This window comes from Myotis davidii, unplaced genomic scaffold, assembly GCF_000327345.1.
Source record: "Myotis davidii unplaced genomic scaffold, ASM32734v1 scaffold240, whole genome shotgun sequence".
Taxonomy (NCBI): domain Eukaryota; kingdom Metazoa; phylum Chordata; class Mammalia; order Chiroptera; family Vespertilionidae; genus Myotis; species Myotis davidii.
The window spans coordinates 121,998-140,778 of NW_006292334.1; the positions used below are offsets into that span (position 1 = coordinate 121,998).

Sequence of the window (18,781 nt, forward strand, 5' to 3'; positions counted from 1 at the left end):
AACACATGTAATACCTTAATAAATAAAAAAATAAATAAATAAATAGAAAATCTTAGTAACTAGGGCACCTCTAGACCTAGTTCAACTTATTATTTACTGATTTTTAAGTTTCTAAAAATTGTGGTGAAATACAGATAAGGTAAAATTTAATTGTCTTAACCATTTTTTAAGTGTACAGTTCATGAATTAAGTACATTCATGGTGTTTTATAGTCATCACCACCATCCATCTTTAGAACTCTTCATCTTGCAAAACTGAAACTTCGCACTTGTTAAATAATAACTCACAGTCCCCCACCCCCACCCCAGCAACCACCACTCACGTTTCTGTCTCTGTGAATTTGACTATTTGACGTACCTAATATAAGTCAGACCATATAGTATTTGTCCTTTTGTGACTGCTTAAAATTTAATTTTAAGTAAACGTCTTTCCAAAATACATTTACATGATTGCTGCATGTCTTTTGGGGAAAATTTATAAAATACAGATAAACACAGAAGGAAAAAAATCACAGATGACCCCACCACCCAGCCAAAACTACAGTTTACATTTTAGAGTGTGGATTCATGACCTACTTCTTTTACTGTTAGCGTGCGGTGACCCTTTTTTCCATGCTATTAATTGTTATTCCATTCAGTAAGACATTTTGAAAAGCTATAAAGTATTTTTTAATAGGGATTACCACAAGTTATCTATTCCATCTCATACTATTGGATATTTGAGTTTCTAGTTTTTATAAACAGTGCTGTAGTAAAATTCTTGTGGCTAAATTTTTGCATGTATTCATAATTCTTTTCTCTTTTTTCCTTCATTTTTCATGATTATTTTACAAGGATCAATTCCTATTACTGGAATTTCTGGGTCAAGTAGTGTGTACATTTTAAAGGTTTTATATATGTATGGCCAAAATATCCTCTGCCATCTAATTCTTAGGACCCATAAATCCTAAGTTTTTTGTAAATATACAAATATGTGAGAATGCCAGTTTACTAATTTATAAAGAGATATTCAGTTATCAAATGTTTTCATTACATTTCTCCTTAAAGTCAATTTACGTAGGCCCCCAGATCATGACCCCACACAGCTTTATGAATTTACCGTGAGTAAGTAGGGACCACAGCACCTGATATGTGTGTGACCAGGCAAGCTTTTATCTGTTTGTAAAACCAGATCACAATCAGAGGGTTGGTTTTTAAGTTTGAAAACTTTCTCAGAGAAACTAGCGGGCAAGTGATACCCTACAAGCATCCCTTTCACAGGCAGGATGAGAAGTGTAGACTTTATGCTCCAGGGTTGAACTCAGAGCCTCTGCGCATGGAGGGCATCCCACCGTGTTTTGGGCGTGTGCCAGCATTGGTCCTCTCATGCCTTCGTTTGTTTGTTTTAAATAATTAACTGATCAAGCCAGACAAATATTTGTGTGCCTCCTGTGTACCGGGCCCTGGGAGTAATGTATAAAACACATCTCTCTCTGACTCACGGAGCTTACCATTTGGTTAGGGAGGGATTGATAATAAACAAGCAAACAACAAATAATGATAGTCGCAATAAGGGTGGAGAAGGAAATACACAAGGTTACATGGTCAGGAAAAATAAAAGGGTGATGATGGAAGATGTTTCTGAGAAGTTGACACCTGAGCTGCGTGTGTAGGAAGTTGTGCTGAGGGTGTAGGGAGGCGGGTCTGTGTAGAAGAAAGTACAGTCCAGGCTGAGGGCTCAGTATGTGCAAAGGCCTCAGGAGTGAAACAAATACCTTGCACACTTAGTAAATGAAGGCCATGCAGCTGGAGCTGGCTGGGTTTGGCATTTTTTAGGGGTGGGGCTGCTGAATCCTCCTCCAGGCTACGAGGCCTGGGGAAAGGTGAAGATACATTAAAATTTACACTGAATTGAGGAGTTTTCAGTTACTGTAGAAAGGGAGGATGAAGTATTGTTAAGTAGTCTATCTTTTGTTGAAATCTTGCCATTTGGGGCCATTTGAAATATGACGAGCCAATAATCAAGAGAGACAATGAAATCAGAACAGCCTGCTTTGTTGTTTCTTGAACTCTTTAGACACCAACCCAGTAATGTTTGGTTTGTATGTACCGGAGGAAGGCAGGCTTGTCGTGGGAAAAAACCTGTTCACAGTAACTGGTCTATTGAGGTTGCGAATTTTAAAACCCTCCCCCCGTATCTCTCTGAGGCCAACGTGCTTTGTGTAACAGGGTAGATTGTGATCTCTGATGTTTCTCCTGTATATAGCATGTAACTTGTTCAACTCGATGTTTGAAGCTTGAGTTTTAGCAGGGCGGTGAGTTTTCCTACACTGTGGCTTTCCCCGCTCGGCTGAGGTTCTCACGCTCTATGGAAAACAGCTGATGGTGGTGTTGATGACCTCTCCTGCTTGTTTGGTTCTGTTCCTGCTCCTTCTCTTCCGTCTTCTTCCCAGCTCCCAGCATTTGTTTATAGGGCTGCTGTCACCAAAGTACCACAAACCAAGTGTCTCAAACAGCAGAAATATATTGTCTCACAGTTCTGGAGGCTGGAAATCCAAGATCAAAGTCAGCAGGGCCATGCGCGCTATCAGGCTTTAGGGAAGGGTCTGTCCAGGCCGCGGTCCTGGCTTCTGGTAGTTGCTTGGCTTGTGGCAGCACGAGGCCCCCGAGGCCAATCTTCACGTGGCCTTCCCTCTGCCTGCACGTTGGTCTCTGTGTCCAAAGTTCCCCTATGCAAGGACATCCGTCACAGTGGATCCGGAGCCCATCCTGCTCCCCTGTGACCTCATCTCAACTGATGACATCAGCCACAACCCTGTTTCCATAGTAGGTCACGTTCTGGGATGCTGGGGGGTAGGACTTCAACATATGAATCTTTTGGGGACACAATTCAACTCATAACAGCAGCTATACATGCAGAGACGCTCCATTCGGAGAGACGACTGAAGGAGGAGCTGGCACAATCGTCACAGTAATAAGCTGTGCATCCTGGTGGGGTGCCTGCCACGCCAGTATCCTCGCAGTTTTCTTTAAGGTCAACAGTAATGAAGCAGGAAATGTTCCCTGTTACCAAATTCCTATTCTCCTATTCCCACTTGCAGCCCTGTTAGGGTTGCCAGACTTAGGAAATAAAAGTCCAAGATCACCAGTTAAATTTGAATTTCAGATAAACAAGAAATACTTTCTTTTATTGTAAGTATATCTCAAATTATGCATGGGACATAATTACACTAGAAAATGAATCTTTATGTGAAACTGAAGTTTCCCTGGCTGTCCTGTGTTTTGTCTGCCTGCCATACACCCTGCTCAGCTCTGGCAGGGAATAAAATGTCAGGTTTCTGGTCTTGCCATTAGACATTGAGTCTTCTTTCTGATTAAAATATCACACAGCATCTGGTATTATGGCAAGCAACGTATAGCCTGTGAAAGGTCAGCAAAGACCAGAGGTTCTATTCTTCGTGCAGACAGACTCAAGGCCTGCCTGGCCTCCCTCTGACATAGACCAGGTGACTTCAGGCAGGCTAAGTGTTTACAAGGTTGCTTGGCGTTGTGCCACTAATACCCAGATTGGTCTTGGGCAGACCACTTAACATCTGGGTCTCCATCTCTCATCTGCAAAATTAAAGGTGACAGTCCCTGCCTCAACCCGTGTTTCCTGAAGACAGAGCCCTAGAGGCCCCCCAAACACTTGCCACTCACATTGTTCACAGGCCACTCTACAGGCATCCCCTGGGCACTTGTTAGGAACTCAACCTCTCAGCCCCACCTCAGGCCTCTGTGTCAGAACTTTCCTTTAACGAGGCCTCTGCGATTCTGGATCAAGTTTGAGAGGCAGTGCTCTCAGCGTCCTGAGCAGAAAGCTCCAATCGGCTTCCAAATGACCCCATCTTCTGACCCCGAAGGTATGACAGTGCAACCCACCAAATCCTGTGACTCGTTTGCATCTCTCTGTTCTCTTTGAATCTTGGTGTTTCTGTGTTTGGTCGAGGGGTGAGGGAAGGAGGGGAACCACTGGGTGGATATGGTTTCAGGCTGAGGCTGCCCCTCATCAGAAGTCACAGACGCCTGCAAGGCAGTGTGGGTAGGAGTCGTGGTGGCAATGAGGCGGGGACCTCTTCCAGGGGAGGGCTTATTTTGCAGGAATGAAAGGTGACAAGGACCCCTCCCTGGCTCTGTTGGTCCCAGTGGGCTTTATGGCCACCAGCTGCTGTGTGGCATTGTGTGGCAGAGATGAAAGCCCGGGAACCACCCGCACCTCGCTTGGCCATTGTTCTCACAGCTCCTTCTAGGGTGAGACACCCTGCCCTGTAAAACAACCTCAGACAGATGGTTTCAAAGCCTCATTCAGCCAAAGACCTTTGTCCAAGGCCCAGAGTGTGGCTTTGTTCACTGTGCTGGCTGGCAGGAATTAGTCTTGTCTTGTGCTTGTATCATGTACTTGAAAGATTGACATCACATATCCAACTGAGCCCCTCTTTGTAAGATGAGCTTGTGAGAGACAAAAAAAGGAAGAGACAGGTGGGCAACAGTGGCCCCGGGGGTGGAAGCCTTACTTGATGACAGACGACACTACCCAACCCTGTCTAGCTGGAGGAGACTAGAGACTCACGTAGGCTGGCCTGATCCTTTTACAGCAAAGGGAACGGAGGTGCGGAGAGTTGATTGACAGTCCTAAGGATGCACCAGTGAGGCAGGGCAAAGGCTGATCTGCTCACACCTCCTGCAGCACCAGTCCCCAGGGAAGCTGTGGGAAGGTTGGGTTTGCCAGTTAGGCTGGTGAGCAGAGGGGAAACCCAATCAGGGAGGCAGAGATCTGGCTCTGCCCTGGTCTCTCAGGCCAAACAGCCACCAAGATGCCCTTTGGCCCCAAGTCCTGTCTGTACAAATAAGAGAAAGCACAGACCTGCATATTGGAGGCCCTCTGAGAAAGAGTGGGAGCTCTGACCCAGGACTCAGAGCAGCTCTGGACTTGATGCTTTGTGTTCACTAAACTTACTGTCTTAGTGCATTCAGCCTGCTATGATGCAAAGCCACAGACTGGATGGCTGATGAACAACGAAATTATTTCTTTCAGTTCTGGGGGCTGGAAGTCTGAGAGCGTGCCAGTGTGGTTAGGTGGGGCTCTCTTTCAGATCACAGGCTTCTTGTTCTATCCTCACCTGGTGGAAGGGGCCAGGAGCTCCATGGGGCCTCTTATAAGGGCACTAATCCCATTCACTAGGGCTCCACCCCATGGCCTAAGTGCCTTCCGAAGGACCTACCACTAACACCATTACATTGGGCGCTAGGATTCCAACGTGTGAATTTGGTGGGTGGAGTACAACCATTCAGAACACAGCACTTACTACTTAAGTCTAGCAATTGTGCAGAAAAGGAGACAAGCCGTGAGAGGTCAGCTCCATGAATTTTCACAAAGTGAACACATCTCTGTTCGTGTAACCAGCACCTCAGAAGTCACGCCTTGCAGCCTAGACTTGATTCTGTCCAGCTCCCTGTTACAGCCCAGAGAGTTTATCCCGTTCAGCGTGGAAGTTCCAGAGGTTTGAGGAGGGAGAACCACTGAGTTACTGTGGCTCATTGTTAACCAGACCCAAGTGCTGGGACAGGACCGGAAGCCCGGTGGCGACATCTTTGACCTGCGGCCTCGGTTGCCTCTGCTCCTTCCCTTCCCTCACACGGCCTCTGACCTGGACCCCACCCACATTCTTACTTCTTTCCATTCCCATCGTCCCTGGTCATCCCTTTTCTTCTATCTAGGTAGGATAATTTTTCTTACTTAGTTCTTTCTGAAATAATTTTTATCCTTAATTTAGCAATGGGCTGTTTGTATTACTTTTATCCAAGTTTTTAAAAAAATACATAATTTTAGACTTGTTTGGTATGTGATCTTCAGGAATTATTTTTTCTTTATGACTTTTTTGAATTTAAAAACAAAGCTCACACCTTCTCCAGCTGTAGGCATGGTCTGCCCAGGCCGACTGTGTGTAGAAGCCTCAGGTGTATAAACTGCAGTGGAGGCTGAGTGTGTGCCTGGCTCCTAGGAGTTGTAATTTTTTTTCCCCTGAATGCCAAAGGGAGGTTTAAAACCTTTTACAAAAGAATGTTACTTCAAGAAAACAATTCAAAAGCCAGACACTTCTATTTCTAAATTCTTTTTAATGCTTCTCTTACCTTTGCTATCTTTTTGCATCATAAAAGTGTACTTGTCTTCCTGTAAAACTGGAGGAAATACATTTCGTTCATGCAATATGGGGTTAAAATGGTAACTTTGAAGATTCCTCGGCTCTATATCTTTAATTCTCTGAACAGCCTGAAGGGGGCGGAACAGGGGATTGGTTATGTGTGTGTATGAGTTTGCTGGGGCTGCCATGACAGACCAAGGGGCTTCAGCTACAGAAATCCACTGTTCGATGTTTACGGAGGCTGGAAGTCCAAAATCAAGGTGTCGGCAGGGTTGGTTCCTTTGAGAGCTGTGAGGGAAGGAATTGTTCCAGGCCTTTCTCCTTGGCTTGGGAATGGCCATCCTCCCTCTAAGTGTGTCTGTCTCTGTGTCCAAATTTCCCCCTTTTATGAAGACACCAGTTGTGTTGGATTAGGGCCCCCTCTAAAGACCTTATTTTAACTTGGTGACCTATCTCCAAGTAAGGCCATATCTGAGGTACCGGACTTCCTTTTGTCTTTCTTTGTCAGGCGGAGGGAACCACAGTGTGTGTGTGAGAACCACAGTGGTGCTTGTCATTCAGAGGCCACTGGCCACATCGTCCAGGTTGGGAGGTCAGAGCGGATGTGGCCTGGCAGCCTGGGGAGACGGGGCCACGGGGGAGGGCAGAATGCTACTGTGTGCCCAGTGCCTGTCCTCGGTCCCTCTTTTTTCCCTGACACCCCTGGGAGTGGGCAGGCCGGTGAGGTGGGTTTGATGAATGCACTCTGTGTGGTTTGGAGGGGTGTCAGGAAGCAGAGAGGCCTGGCTGGGAGACGGAAGGCCTTGGTCCCTGCGATCAGTGGCGAGGTTAGATTCCCGGGCACAGTTACTGCTGCCATTGTCTGTGAACGGGGCTAACTCGGGATCACTGTGAGGAGTAAATGATGTCACTTACAGGACGTGGCCACTGCAGTGCCTGGCACAGGGCAGGTGCTCAATAAATGGCTTCTAGTTGTCTGTATTGTCTACACGAGCCCTGATGGGAGTGTTTTTGTGTGTGCTGGATAGTGCCTGTTCTGTTCCTTTAGCTTCTGATTCTCTCTGTTGATCCCACTATTTATGCAGCACTTACTTTACAGTTCCTAAGTCCGCTATCTGTGTTATCCTTAGAGCTTTGTGAGAAAGGTAGATGGTTTTGTCCCCACTGTTCAGAAAGGGTCACTGAGGCAGAGCGACCCTGAATCACATGATGGGCAACTGGAGGCTCCAGGCATGAGCTTCAGGTCTTCTCGTCAGGCCTGGGCCACTATGGGAAAACCAAACCAAACAAAAAAACAGCAACAAAGTAGGGAAAACACAACTTTTTAATTTCTATTTGTACAAAGCAGGAGCGATTTGAAGATTTTTTTTTAGATTTTTGACTAGAAAATACACTCACGTTTCAAATAAAATCTGTATAAGAAGTTAGCGTGTTCTCCCTTTGACACCCCATCCTGTGGGCAGTTGCGTCATTCCCTGTGTGTCCTTCAGAATTTCCATTGCACCTTCCAGTGTTTCTTTATGCAAAAACAAGTCCATTTTTTTCTTTTCTCCCCTTTTTTCACATAACAAGTAGAAGATCATATGTTCTGTACCTTGCTTTTTTCTTCCACTAAATAATGTATTTTGGGTATCATTTCATATCACTGTGCAGGGAGCATCATCATTTTCTCCCAAAGTTTTACTGAAGCACATGTATTACATGTGCAGTAAAGCACACATATTTCTTAAGATTACATACAGCATGATGAATTTTTACATATGTGCGCGCCCATGTAACTAACCATCATCTAGATCAGTGGTTCTCAACCTTGGCTGCACATTAGAATCACCTGGGAATCTTTTTAAAATCCTGATTTCTGGGCCTCATCCTCTGGAAATTCTGTTTCTTTGTTATGGCGTGGGGCCACAACATTAGTAACAAAGAAACAATTTCCGGAGGATGAGGCCCAGAAATCAGGATTTTAAAAAGATTCTCAGGTGATTCTAATGTGCAGGCAAGGTTGAGAAGCACTGATCTAGATAGAGGTACAGCCTCCCAGTTTCCTCATGCTCCTTCTAGCTCAGTGATGGCGAACCTTCTGAGCTCGGCGTGTCAGCATTTTGAAAAACCCTAACTTAACTCTGGTGCCGTGTCACATATAGAAATTTTTTGGTATTTGCAACTATAGTAAAACAAAGACATATTTTTGATATTTATTTTATATATTTAAATGCCATTTAACAAAGAAAAATCAACCAAAAAAATGAATTCACGTGTCAGAGGTGTCATAGGTTTGCCATCACTGTAATCTAGTCAGTAACCCCCTCAAAGCAACCACCATTTTGCTTCTGTCACCTGATCTTGATCTTCATTTCTCTCTGATTTTTAAAGCAGCTTGCTTCATTGCTTAAATTTTAGTGTGCCTGAGAAGCACCTGGAGGTGTTGTTAAAACACAGATTCCTGGGCTCTCCTTTGAGTTTCTGGTTGAGTAGGCCTGGGTAGGTATGTAGGAATGTACGTCTCTCCGCTCACAGGTGATGCTGACGCTGTTGGTCCACAGCCACACTTTGCGATGTATGATGACTGTGGCTCATTTAACCGGTCCCCTACAGATGAAAACCGCTTGGGTTGTTTCCATTCGTTTATTGGTTAACACAGTGCTGCTGTGCATAACTTCGTACACATGTTATTTGATCATAGCAGGTACTGACAATAAGATCAATTCCCAGGAATGGAATTTCTGCATAAAAGGGCCCATGCATTTGTAATCTCGATGGAAACTGCCATGTTGCCCATCCTACGAGGTGGTGCATTTTGCATTCCCGCTAGCAGAGAGCCTGTTTCTCTACAGCCTCAGCGAGAGTGCATTGTCAAGCTCCAGATTTTTGCCAATCTGATAGGTATAAAATGGTATCTCCTTGTAGTCTTCATTTGCATTTCTCTCTTCTGTATAAGGCTGTGCATCTTTTTAAATGTATAAGGGCCATCTGTGCTTTTTTTCTGTTGTGAATTATCGGTTTATATCCTTTGCCCATTCTTTGTCTTTTTATCCTCAAGTCCTAGGAGCTGTGTACATATTAGCAAGATTAGCCTTTTGTGTATGATCTGAATTGTAAATATTTTCCCCTAGGTCAGTGGTCGGCAAACTGCGGCTCGTGAGTCGCAGGCGGCTCTTTGGCCCCTTGAGTGTGGCCACAAAGTTTCAATCGCACTGTACGTGCGCGCCTGTACGTGGTATTTTGTGGAAGAGCCACACTCAAGGGGCCGCAGTTTGCCGACCACTGCCCTAGGTGATCATTTGCCCCTTGATTTTGCTTAAGATGGCTTTTTTCCTACTTAAATTTGGAGTGTGTGTGTGTGTGTGTGTGTGTGTATTAAAAGATTCTAAATAATGTGAAAACAGGAGTTGGCTGTAGCACAGAAACCACTCAAAAATAAATTTTACAATCGCAGATTTGCAGTGGTGAGAGGGGACACTGGGCAGGAAAGAAGCCTCTAATTTGTGCATTGATGCTGTTTAAACAGCCAGTTTTTCAGACAAAGGCAGAGCCAGCCTCATGGGCTTAGACTCTAAGGAATATGAAAAACACAACAAGTGGCCGCCAACCAGCTCGGGTCACGGGAAGGAGGTCAGAACGTGCACAGTGGTATCGAGATAAGATCAGAACCTGTTGCCGAAACTGGTTTGGCTCAGTGGATAGAGCGTCGGCCTGCGGACTGAAAGGTCCCAGGTTTGATTCCGGTTAAGGGCATGTGCCTTGGTTGTGGGCACATCCCCAGTGGGAGATGTGCAGGAGCCAGCTGATCGATGTTTCTAATCCTCTATCACTCTCTCTTCCTGTAAAAAATCAATAAAATATATCAAAACCTGTCAAGGCAGGCAGGAGAAGCGCTTACAGGTGACACCAAAGGGAACAGAAAAACATCTCATAGCCATAGGAAGCAAAACAGGAGGTCAATAAGAATGTCAGTCCCACCCAGCCAGCGTAGGTCAGTGGTTTGATTCCCGTTCAGGGCACATGCCCCGGTTGTGCGCTCAATCCCCAGTGTGGGGCGTGCAGGAGGCAGTCGATCAATGGTTCTCTCTCACTGATGTTTCTGTCTTTCTCTCCCTCTGTCTTCATCTCTGAAATCAATAAAAAAATAAAAAAAGTAAAAATAAAAAAGAATGTTACTCTGGAAAAGGGACAGCTGGTAACAGAGGTTGTCAAAAGGACCAAGGCTCTCATTGATTTTTTTTAGTTGTCTTTTCAAATTATGATCAGAGATAAGCAAAGTAAGCCGTGTCACTTTTGATGGCAAATGGGATAACTCCTCTATAGTGGGAAGATCATTATTGAAATTGAAGGTGATCTCTTTCAAACCTAGATTAATTTCCACAGCAGGGCATATTGATATACTCTAGTGGGGGCGTGTAGGAAGAAGACTCATAGGATATTGGTGTTGGAAAGCTGCCAGCGGTCATCTAGGCTGGAGAGTGCAAATTGGTGGCCTGCGGTCAGAATTGGCTTCCGATGTGTTTTCTTTGGCCAGTTTGGTGTTAGTCCATAACATGTTTTTAAATTTTTGGATTAGTCACCAATATCACCCTCTTTGCTTTTGAAATATCGGGAATCTGGCCACACTGGGCTGGTACCCCTCCCATGGCCACAGTGGCTGAAGCACCTTCCCAGCCCCTTGGGACACATGCTCTGCAGTTTCCAGTCACCACAGTCAAACCAATGTATCCTCTCTAGTGCACCCCTAACATTGAGACTGTCACCATCTATCCCCGATTTAACTGTGGTTTTTGTTTTAGTAGGATTAAAGGAGAGTGGATATTCTGTTTTTTGTTTGTTTGTTAATCCTCACCCAAGGATTTTTTTCCCCACTGATTTTTAGAGAAAAGGGAGTGGGAGAGACAGAAAGAGTGAGAAATATCAATGCGAGAGAGACAAACCGATTGGTTGCCTCCTGCATGCGCCCAAACCAGGGCCAGGGACGAGCCTGCCAGCGAGGTATGTGCCCTTGACGGGAATTGAACCCGGGACCCTTCAGTTCAAGGGCTCTGTCCACTGAGACAAACCAGCTAGAGCGAAAGTGGGTATTTCCTAAACTTGTTCCTCTGTCCTGGTGGAAATGTGAAAGATAGGCCAAGAGGGCGGTACGTTGAAGGAAAAGCAGTGGAAAGTGTCCTGTAGAAGGTACCTCTGTGTGCCTCTGCATGGAAAGGATTTCAGACACCTGGACCACTTTGCCCACCTGGTCCCTGGAGGCCTTTTGCTGTGACTTGTGACCAGAATCACCTCTCTGGCCTGAGAGCTCAGAGACATGCCGACACTTGCTCTTCTAAGGAATTATTCCGTTCCTGCCAAACCACTGCCATTCTTTTCGAGAGCTCCTGGGACGGGGGAGTGGGAGCTCAAACTGGGGTAGTAGGGAGGGGATTTTTATAAGAATTCGTGAGCAACCAAAAATGGAAAAAGAAAAGAATCAAAGCCATCAGTTTGTGTGTAGCCTCCAAGAAGAACACAGAGTTCCAGCCTCCATAGCTCTGTGGAAAGAAAGAAGACGGGGTCAAACCAATTCCTACTCCGATCAGAAGGAAGACCGCACATAAGGGGAAGCAGAGAGAGAACGCGTATGAATCAGAGCACAGCTTTGGGGTGTTTGCACGGGATGCTGCTTGTTAGGATTGTAGGAGACAGAGATCACAGGGGCGGCTTCTTACCAGTAACTATTCGGGAACTGGGGAGGGCATGAGGGGGTCGGGTTGACCCCAAGATGGCTTTTGGACAGTGGGAGACCTGAGAAATGGCCATGTCCCTTAACTCTCTGGATCCTGTTTCTTCATTCACTTTCCTTGCTTATCTTATGAGATGGTTCTGAAGATCAAGCAAGACAGCACACGTTGAAGAATTGTGAAAGCCCAGAGGGCTCCCGGGTACAGATGAGATGGCAGAAGGTGCTTTGGGATCCTTCTCCACAGCCAGTCCATCAGCTGCTGCTTTTGATTCCATCACCCACATCTCTCTGAACTTGTCTCTCTCCACCGCTCTGCCGCCTTCCTAGTGCAGGCCCCCACCGCCACCCTGGCCCAGGATCCCTGCATGCGCCTTCTAACCTCTCTCCCTGCCTCTCTAACCCGTTCAGCAAGGGAGGGATCATTACAAACATGTGTGTAACTAATATCCTCCAGTAGCTTTCCATGTAGTCCCAGGGCCTGAACCTTTGCAGCCTGCCCCACCCCTGCTCTCTAGCTTCACCTCATTCCTCAGCCCACCCACCCTCCCAAGCTCTCCCCGCTGCACTCCTCGGCTTCCCTGTCCCCTTCACTCTCTGTGAGTTTTCTGCTCCTTGTTATTTCCCTCTCAGCCTTCACTCTATGTCAAAGCATTTATCACACCAGGCAGCTGGTGTCTGTTTTAAATTGTGGTGAAATACATCCTATATAATAAAAGGCTAATTTGCAAATTGTCCCCTCGACTGGGAGTTCCACCAGGGGGCAGGGCCAGCCAACTACCTTCGGCCCCTCCCCGCAGCCAGCCCAGCTCGATCAGCCCCGATAGGGGCAGGCTGGCTGGACCCCACCTGTGCACAACTTCGTGCACTGGGCCTCTAGTATAATATAAAATTTACAGTCCTTGCCATTTCTAAGTGCCCATTTCAGTAGTGTTAAGTACATTCATATTGTCAGGCAAAGAATCTTGCAGTACTGAAACTTCGTACCCATTAAACAGCAATTCTCCATTCCCCTTTTCCTATCCCCTAGCAACCATCATTCTACTTTCTTTTCTTTTCTTTTTTTTTTTTTTTACTTAATCCTCCCCTGAGGATATTTTCCCATTGATTTTTAGAGAGAGTGGAAGGGAACAGGAGAGACAGAAAGAGAGAGAAACATTCATGTGAGAGAGACATATCAATTGGTTGCCTCCCACACACACTCCAACCAGTGCTGGGATTAAGCCTGCAACCCATGTACATGCCTTTGACCGGAATTGAACCTGGGACCTTTCAGGCTGTGGGCTGACATGCTATCCACTGAGCCAAACCAGCTAGGGCCATTCTACTGAGCCAAACCGGCTAGGGCCATTCTACTTTCTGTGTCTATGAATTTGACTACATTAGGAACTTGATATGATGGAATCATACAGTATTTATCTCTTCATGACTGGCTTATTTAGCATAGTGTCCTTTAGCTTCATCTATGTTGTAGTATGTGACAGGATTTCCTTCATTTTTAAGGCTGAATCATATTCTGTTATATGTATATACCACATTTTGTTTCTCCATTCATCTGTTGATAGAGACTTGGTTGTTCACCCTTGGCTGTTGAATAATGCTGTTATAAACATGGGTGTGCAAATGTCTCTTCAGGACCCTGATCCCAGTTCTTTTGAGAATATATCCAGAAGTGGAATTGCTGGATCATGTGATTGTTCTGTGTTTTTAATTTTGAGGAACCACCATACTGTTTTCCACAGTGACTGTACCATTTTGTATTCCCACAAACAATGCACAAAGATTCTAATTTATACACATCCTCGCCAGCACTTGTTATTCTCTGTTTGTTTTTACCCCCACCCCAACCCCTGCATTATGGCCATTCTAATGCGTGTTGAGGGTGTCTCACTGTCGTTTCAGTTTGCATTTTCCTAATGATAGTGATGTTGAGTGCCTTTTCATGTACCCGTTGCCCATTGGTATGTCTTATTTAGAGAAATAGCTATTGAAGCCCATTGAATAGATATTTTTAAAGTAATTGCTTGTTTTTGTTGCTGTAGAATTCTTTGGCCTCTGGTTTTTCAGTCTAGGAGAGTTGGATGCGACCTGCTAAGCTCCAGAAGGGCAGGGTGCCCGCCTTGCTCATTGCCATCTCCTCAGTGCCCAGCACAGAGCCTTGGACATGGTTGATTGGTTGATGAGCAGACGTGCATGTAGCTCTCAAAAGCGAAGGAACAAAGTAATGAATTAATCATACATTCATTCTTGTCTCAAGAAGAATTTAGGGCTATAGTCACATCTCTTTGGGCACTTGGGGTGGAAAATGGCAGGACCCCGAATAGACTTTGAAGTGGATAATCCAAAGTCTTGACATGTGTGATTTCACTGCTTTTGGGCCATGCTGTTTTTGGTGTTATGTGTGACTCCCATTTTGCCTAATTTGCTGGTCTTGATGATGAAACTTTGCATCTGGCTAGTGCTTTTACAGTTTCAAAATATGCTGCCATCTAATTAGTCTCCTTTGATCCTTCCTTCTGAAGAAGGTGGGGAAATGTCATCGGGCTTTACAGACGGATGACAGGGAGGAGGCTAGCTCCACACCCCTCTCTCCTCCCTCTGCTGGTCTTTTCCTCCGTCCTCAGTGCTCAGTGCCTGACCCACCACCCCATCCCCCAGATCTGAGCCTCTTTGGAGGGTCACCAGCTAATCTTATCAGTTCTGTCCCTGGTGGCTCCCCCGCTTCCCCCCACCTCCTGGTCTTGGAGCTACTCACCTGGACCGCTCCTCACCTGGACCACTCCTGTGACAGCTCCCTGTGGTGTCTACCTCCCGGCTCCATGCTGTTCACTCCTGCCAGAGTAACTTTCCAAAACCCACATGTTATCATTTTCCTGTTGAATTTGAATTCTTCAATGTCTCCATGTAGCCTTCAGGATAAAGCCCACACCCTTTCACGCGGCACCCAGGCCATTCACAGCAGCCCCATCCCCTGCCATGACCGCCTCCCCATTCCTGTCACATTGCAGCCTCATTCCCTGCATCTTTTGCTGATGCTACCTCCTCTGCCTGGGGTGACCCCTACTTATTCCTGGGATCTGTTCACCCTGACCTGCCACCTCACTGCTTCAGCACAGCCGGAGTCAGGCCTTGCCTGCCTTGGCTCCCTGTGTTTCTGTGTTTACCTCTTGGTACCGCGTGCCCGTCTGTAAGGAGTGGGACATTTATTTCCGTCTCCTTGCAGGTCTGTACATCCCACGGTCCAGACAGAGTCTTCTATCCCTATTTTAACAGCTAGCCCAGTGCCTCTCACAGAGTAGGTCTCTGTGGAAAGGAGCAGGAAGAGGAAAAAGAAAAGTGTGTCTGGTTTCAGAGTTCATGTGCTCCCTGTCCTTGCCATCCTCCACCCCTGCCCACTGTCACAGTCCCCCAGCCCAGGGTGTCGGAGGCTGGGTCGACTCTCCGTGACCTAACGGGCTCTGCTTTGTCTGAGGCTACCCTGAAACTCACCTTCCTGCTGGTGACTGCATCCCAGCAGAGCGATGACTCATGCGTGTGACTCAGCGAGAATGCAGCACAGCTGGAAGGCCAGCCAGTGTGTCTGCTGGTGGGAGGGCAGTTACCGAGCAGCAGCCATCCAGGCCCAAGTTCACCAACTCTGGCAGCCCTGCGCCCGCTCCTCAGACGTGGGTGTAAGTCCCCTGTCCATGGAGAAAGAGACTGTACTAGCCGAGCTTCAGAAGACTTAATATATCTGGGATTCCAATTGATTACTATTAAATAATATTTTCATAAACCATTTATTGCATGCTCACATGGTCATAGGCATTGTAATAACCATCTTGCCTACAAATTATCTCACTTTATTCTCACAATAGTGTGCTTCTCCCAACATCGACAACACAAATAGTAGCAAATACATATGTAGCAGATACTATTCTAAGCATTTTGCATTGACTAAGTCATCTAATTCTCACAATAACCATACGATACAGAAACTGCTGTTACCTTCATTTCACAGATGAGGAAACTGAGGCACAGAAAGGCCACACGTTAGAGGTGCCCAGAGTCACGTAGGAAGTAAATGGCAGCTGTGATACCACTCCGGCTTCTGGGTCCACACTCTGAAGCCCTGTGCTGTGCCTCCGTGATGAAGTATAACTACAGTCTTTTCACAGGGGAAGACACTGCAGCTCAGAGAGGGTGGCCACTTCCCCACAGACACAGCCAGGGAGTGATCGAGACGGGCTCTCTCTGACCCCTGGCTTGTGAGCGCTGCGCTCTCCTGCCCAGACTCAGGAGGTGGAGCCATCACACGTTGACGTGTGTTTGTTCCCGAGTCCTCCCCTGGGCACTTTCCAGGGGTCAAGTCCAGAGGCAGGATTCTGGGGAAGCAGCTCTTTCTTCAGAAGGGAAGCACTGATGGCACATCCGGATCTCCTTCCAGTTTTGGGTCCCAGAGCGCTTGCTTCCTCACCCAGGGATGCTGACGGGGCTCTTTTTACCTCCGCAGACAGCGAGACTGTGCACTACCACTACGGGCCCAAGGACCTGGTCACCATCTTGTTCTACATCTTCATCACCATCATCTTGCACGCTGTGGTTCAGGAGTACATCTTAGACGTAAGTGATGCGTCTAGATTCCGAAACCAGAAACTGGGGAGATGCGTGGGTCCCAGGAGTCACCCGGGAGGAGCTCTGAACCTCTTCACCCCCAATTTCATGCCGTGGTTGGTCCTGTGGACTGGCTATCTCTCACACACACAGCCCCTCTCACAGGCTTCTTTAGCCAGCACACGAAACAGCAATGTTTATTGTCACAAGCGGAGAGAACTGCCTGAAATAAGACAGGACAGTGTCCCTGTGGCCCGTCCTACAGTCTGGTTGGGTTGTTTTCTTTACATCTGGGCTGCGGACACTAATCTCGCTGCTTCCTCTAAATGCTCGCTTCACATAGCACTCTGTGCACACAGTAGTCCTACACTGAACGACTTGGATTATGGCTGGCTTCCACCTTTAACCTTTTTTTCGTGGGAAGGAGCAGGAGTTTGAAACCTGCCCATCACCAATACGCTTGTATATTAATATGGGGCATTCTCTCTATTCTTTAGAAAATCAGCAAAAGGCTTCATCTCTCCAAGGTCAAACACAGCAAGTTCAACGAATCTGGACAGCTGGTGGTCTTTCATCTCAGCTCGGTGATCTGGTGCTTGTACGTGGTGGTGACGGTGAGTGGTCCTCACGGCTTTTCTCCTCGGGGAAGGAAAAGAGTAAGGAGCTGCATGGAGAACGTGGGGCCATTCCTTAGAACTGAAGCCATTTTTCCATCCTCACAGTCCTGTGAGAGAGGGGCAAATGCCATTTTTACAGCTGGAGAGTCCTCTTGTGCAAAGTGAACACTTGTTGTAGTTGCTGTGAGGGCACAGTGATGGTGCTGTGTATCCGAATGGCCCGTGTCATGTTACAGGGCGCCCTGCAAAAACTGTCCCACAAGACAAACTTACGTTCATTTGGGCGCCTGCCCGTGGTAAGGATTGTAGAAACCCAAGCTCAGGTTCCAAAGTGTGCCCACGGTCATGCGCTTCTGGAGTATCCAGGATGGGGTTGGGACTCTGGGTCTGGTTCTAAGTCAAGCATGCTTTCCGTTTTCCTGCACTGGCCTCCTGCAAGCAAGTGCAGCAGCCCCCTGTCCACACATCACGTCCTGTGAGGGTCAGTGCCATTCCCACAGGTGCCTGGCGGACCAGTTACCCACCTCCCCCTCTAACCAGAGGACTCTAATTTCAAGCAACCCTTGATACAGCACATTCCTTCCAACAGAAGAATGTGGACAGTCCTTTGGGGTTCACTGTAAGGAGACCCAGGCTGTCCTGCTAGGAGGTGTTTAATTAGCATCCCCCACCCCCCCTTCTCAGCCTGGAGCACCACCTGCCTGCAACCTGGCCCATTTCTCAGGGGCTGAAATTGTCCCGTGAGAAACCCACCAGCCCCGCGGCGTTCAGACATTTCCTTTGCTGCGTCCTGCTTCCTCTTCTTCCTGCACCGACAGTGATAAGCACTCACACCCCGAGGAGCTCTCTGCTCCAGAGAGGAACGCTCATGTCATCTCCTCTATGAAGTGGACATGTCTTCTGTGCATTGCTTTCATTTCCATCATCATTCCATCACAGAACGGTTCTCCCGAACAGAACACGGGGAAGGTGAAATGCGGACCTGAGACTCCTGTCCTGAGCAGGGCTGCCCTGTGCTCTGTCCAGGGGCGGACTTCCCGGCAGCCATGTGAGCAGCGCCCCCTGCTGTTGTGCGGCACACATCCTGGCCCCGAAGTCTAGGTGCTTCTGATTGCAGACCTCCCCGCCCCTCGCGTTTGGCTCACGCCTGCCTCGGGAGACCCTGAGCTGCTTGGAGGCAGAACAGCTCGGGGACCACATGTAACTGGTCTTTCTGCAGCAGCATTGCCTCATCTCCGAGTGAATCACTCTTACCCTTTCTGCCTCCCCCGACTCCGCACAGCACAGCACAGCTGTGACACATTGAGGCCAGATTGGAGGCCCACAGCCAAGTCACTTAGCACCCTTCCAGGGTGTGAGATGCGACTGCTCTGTCTCTGCTTCTCTCTGCCTTCAAGGACTTGAAAATGATGATGCTAATTAGTCGGGAGAATACAGCACTTTTGAGGGGGAAAGCTCATAACAGACTTTTATTGCGGTGACAGCCGGTTCCCCACTCCACATGTTCAACAGGAAATGGGGACCTGGGGGACCCTGGACCCAGTGACTCCACCTCCTAACACCGCGTGGCTCCTGGCCCTACCTGCCCTGCCGTTCTCACAGGACAGTTCCCGCTGGGATGAGAGTGGCTGAGGAAGAAGAGAGGGCAGTTTTGTAAAAGGAGTGAACACAGCTAGTTTCATTTTAAAATCACATTTTTATGTTACG

At 47.3% G+C, this 18,781-nt stretch overlaps 1 protein-coding gene across 1 annotated transcript in view; it reads left to right on the forward strand.

Moving 5' to 3' along the window:
• The window catches only part of TRAM2 (translocation associated membrane protein 2), a 79,218-nt gene that overhangs the window by 43,204 nt on the left and 17,233 nt on the right, over positions 1-18,781 (forward strand). Inside the window, exons 3-4 of the mRNA XM_015565307.1 lie at positions 16,357-16,466; positions 16,955-17,071. Coding sequence (XP_015420793.1) covers positions 16,357-16,466; positions 16,955-17,071 — 227 coding nt within the window. The remainder of the gene's footprint in view (positions 1-16,356; positions 16,467-16,954; positions 17,072-18,781) is intronic.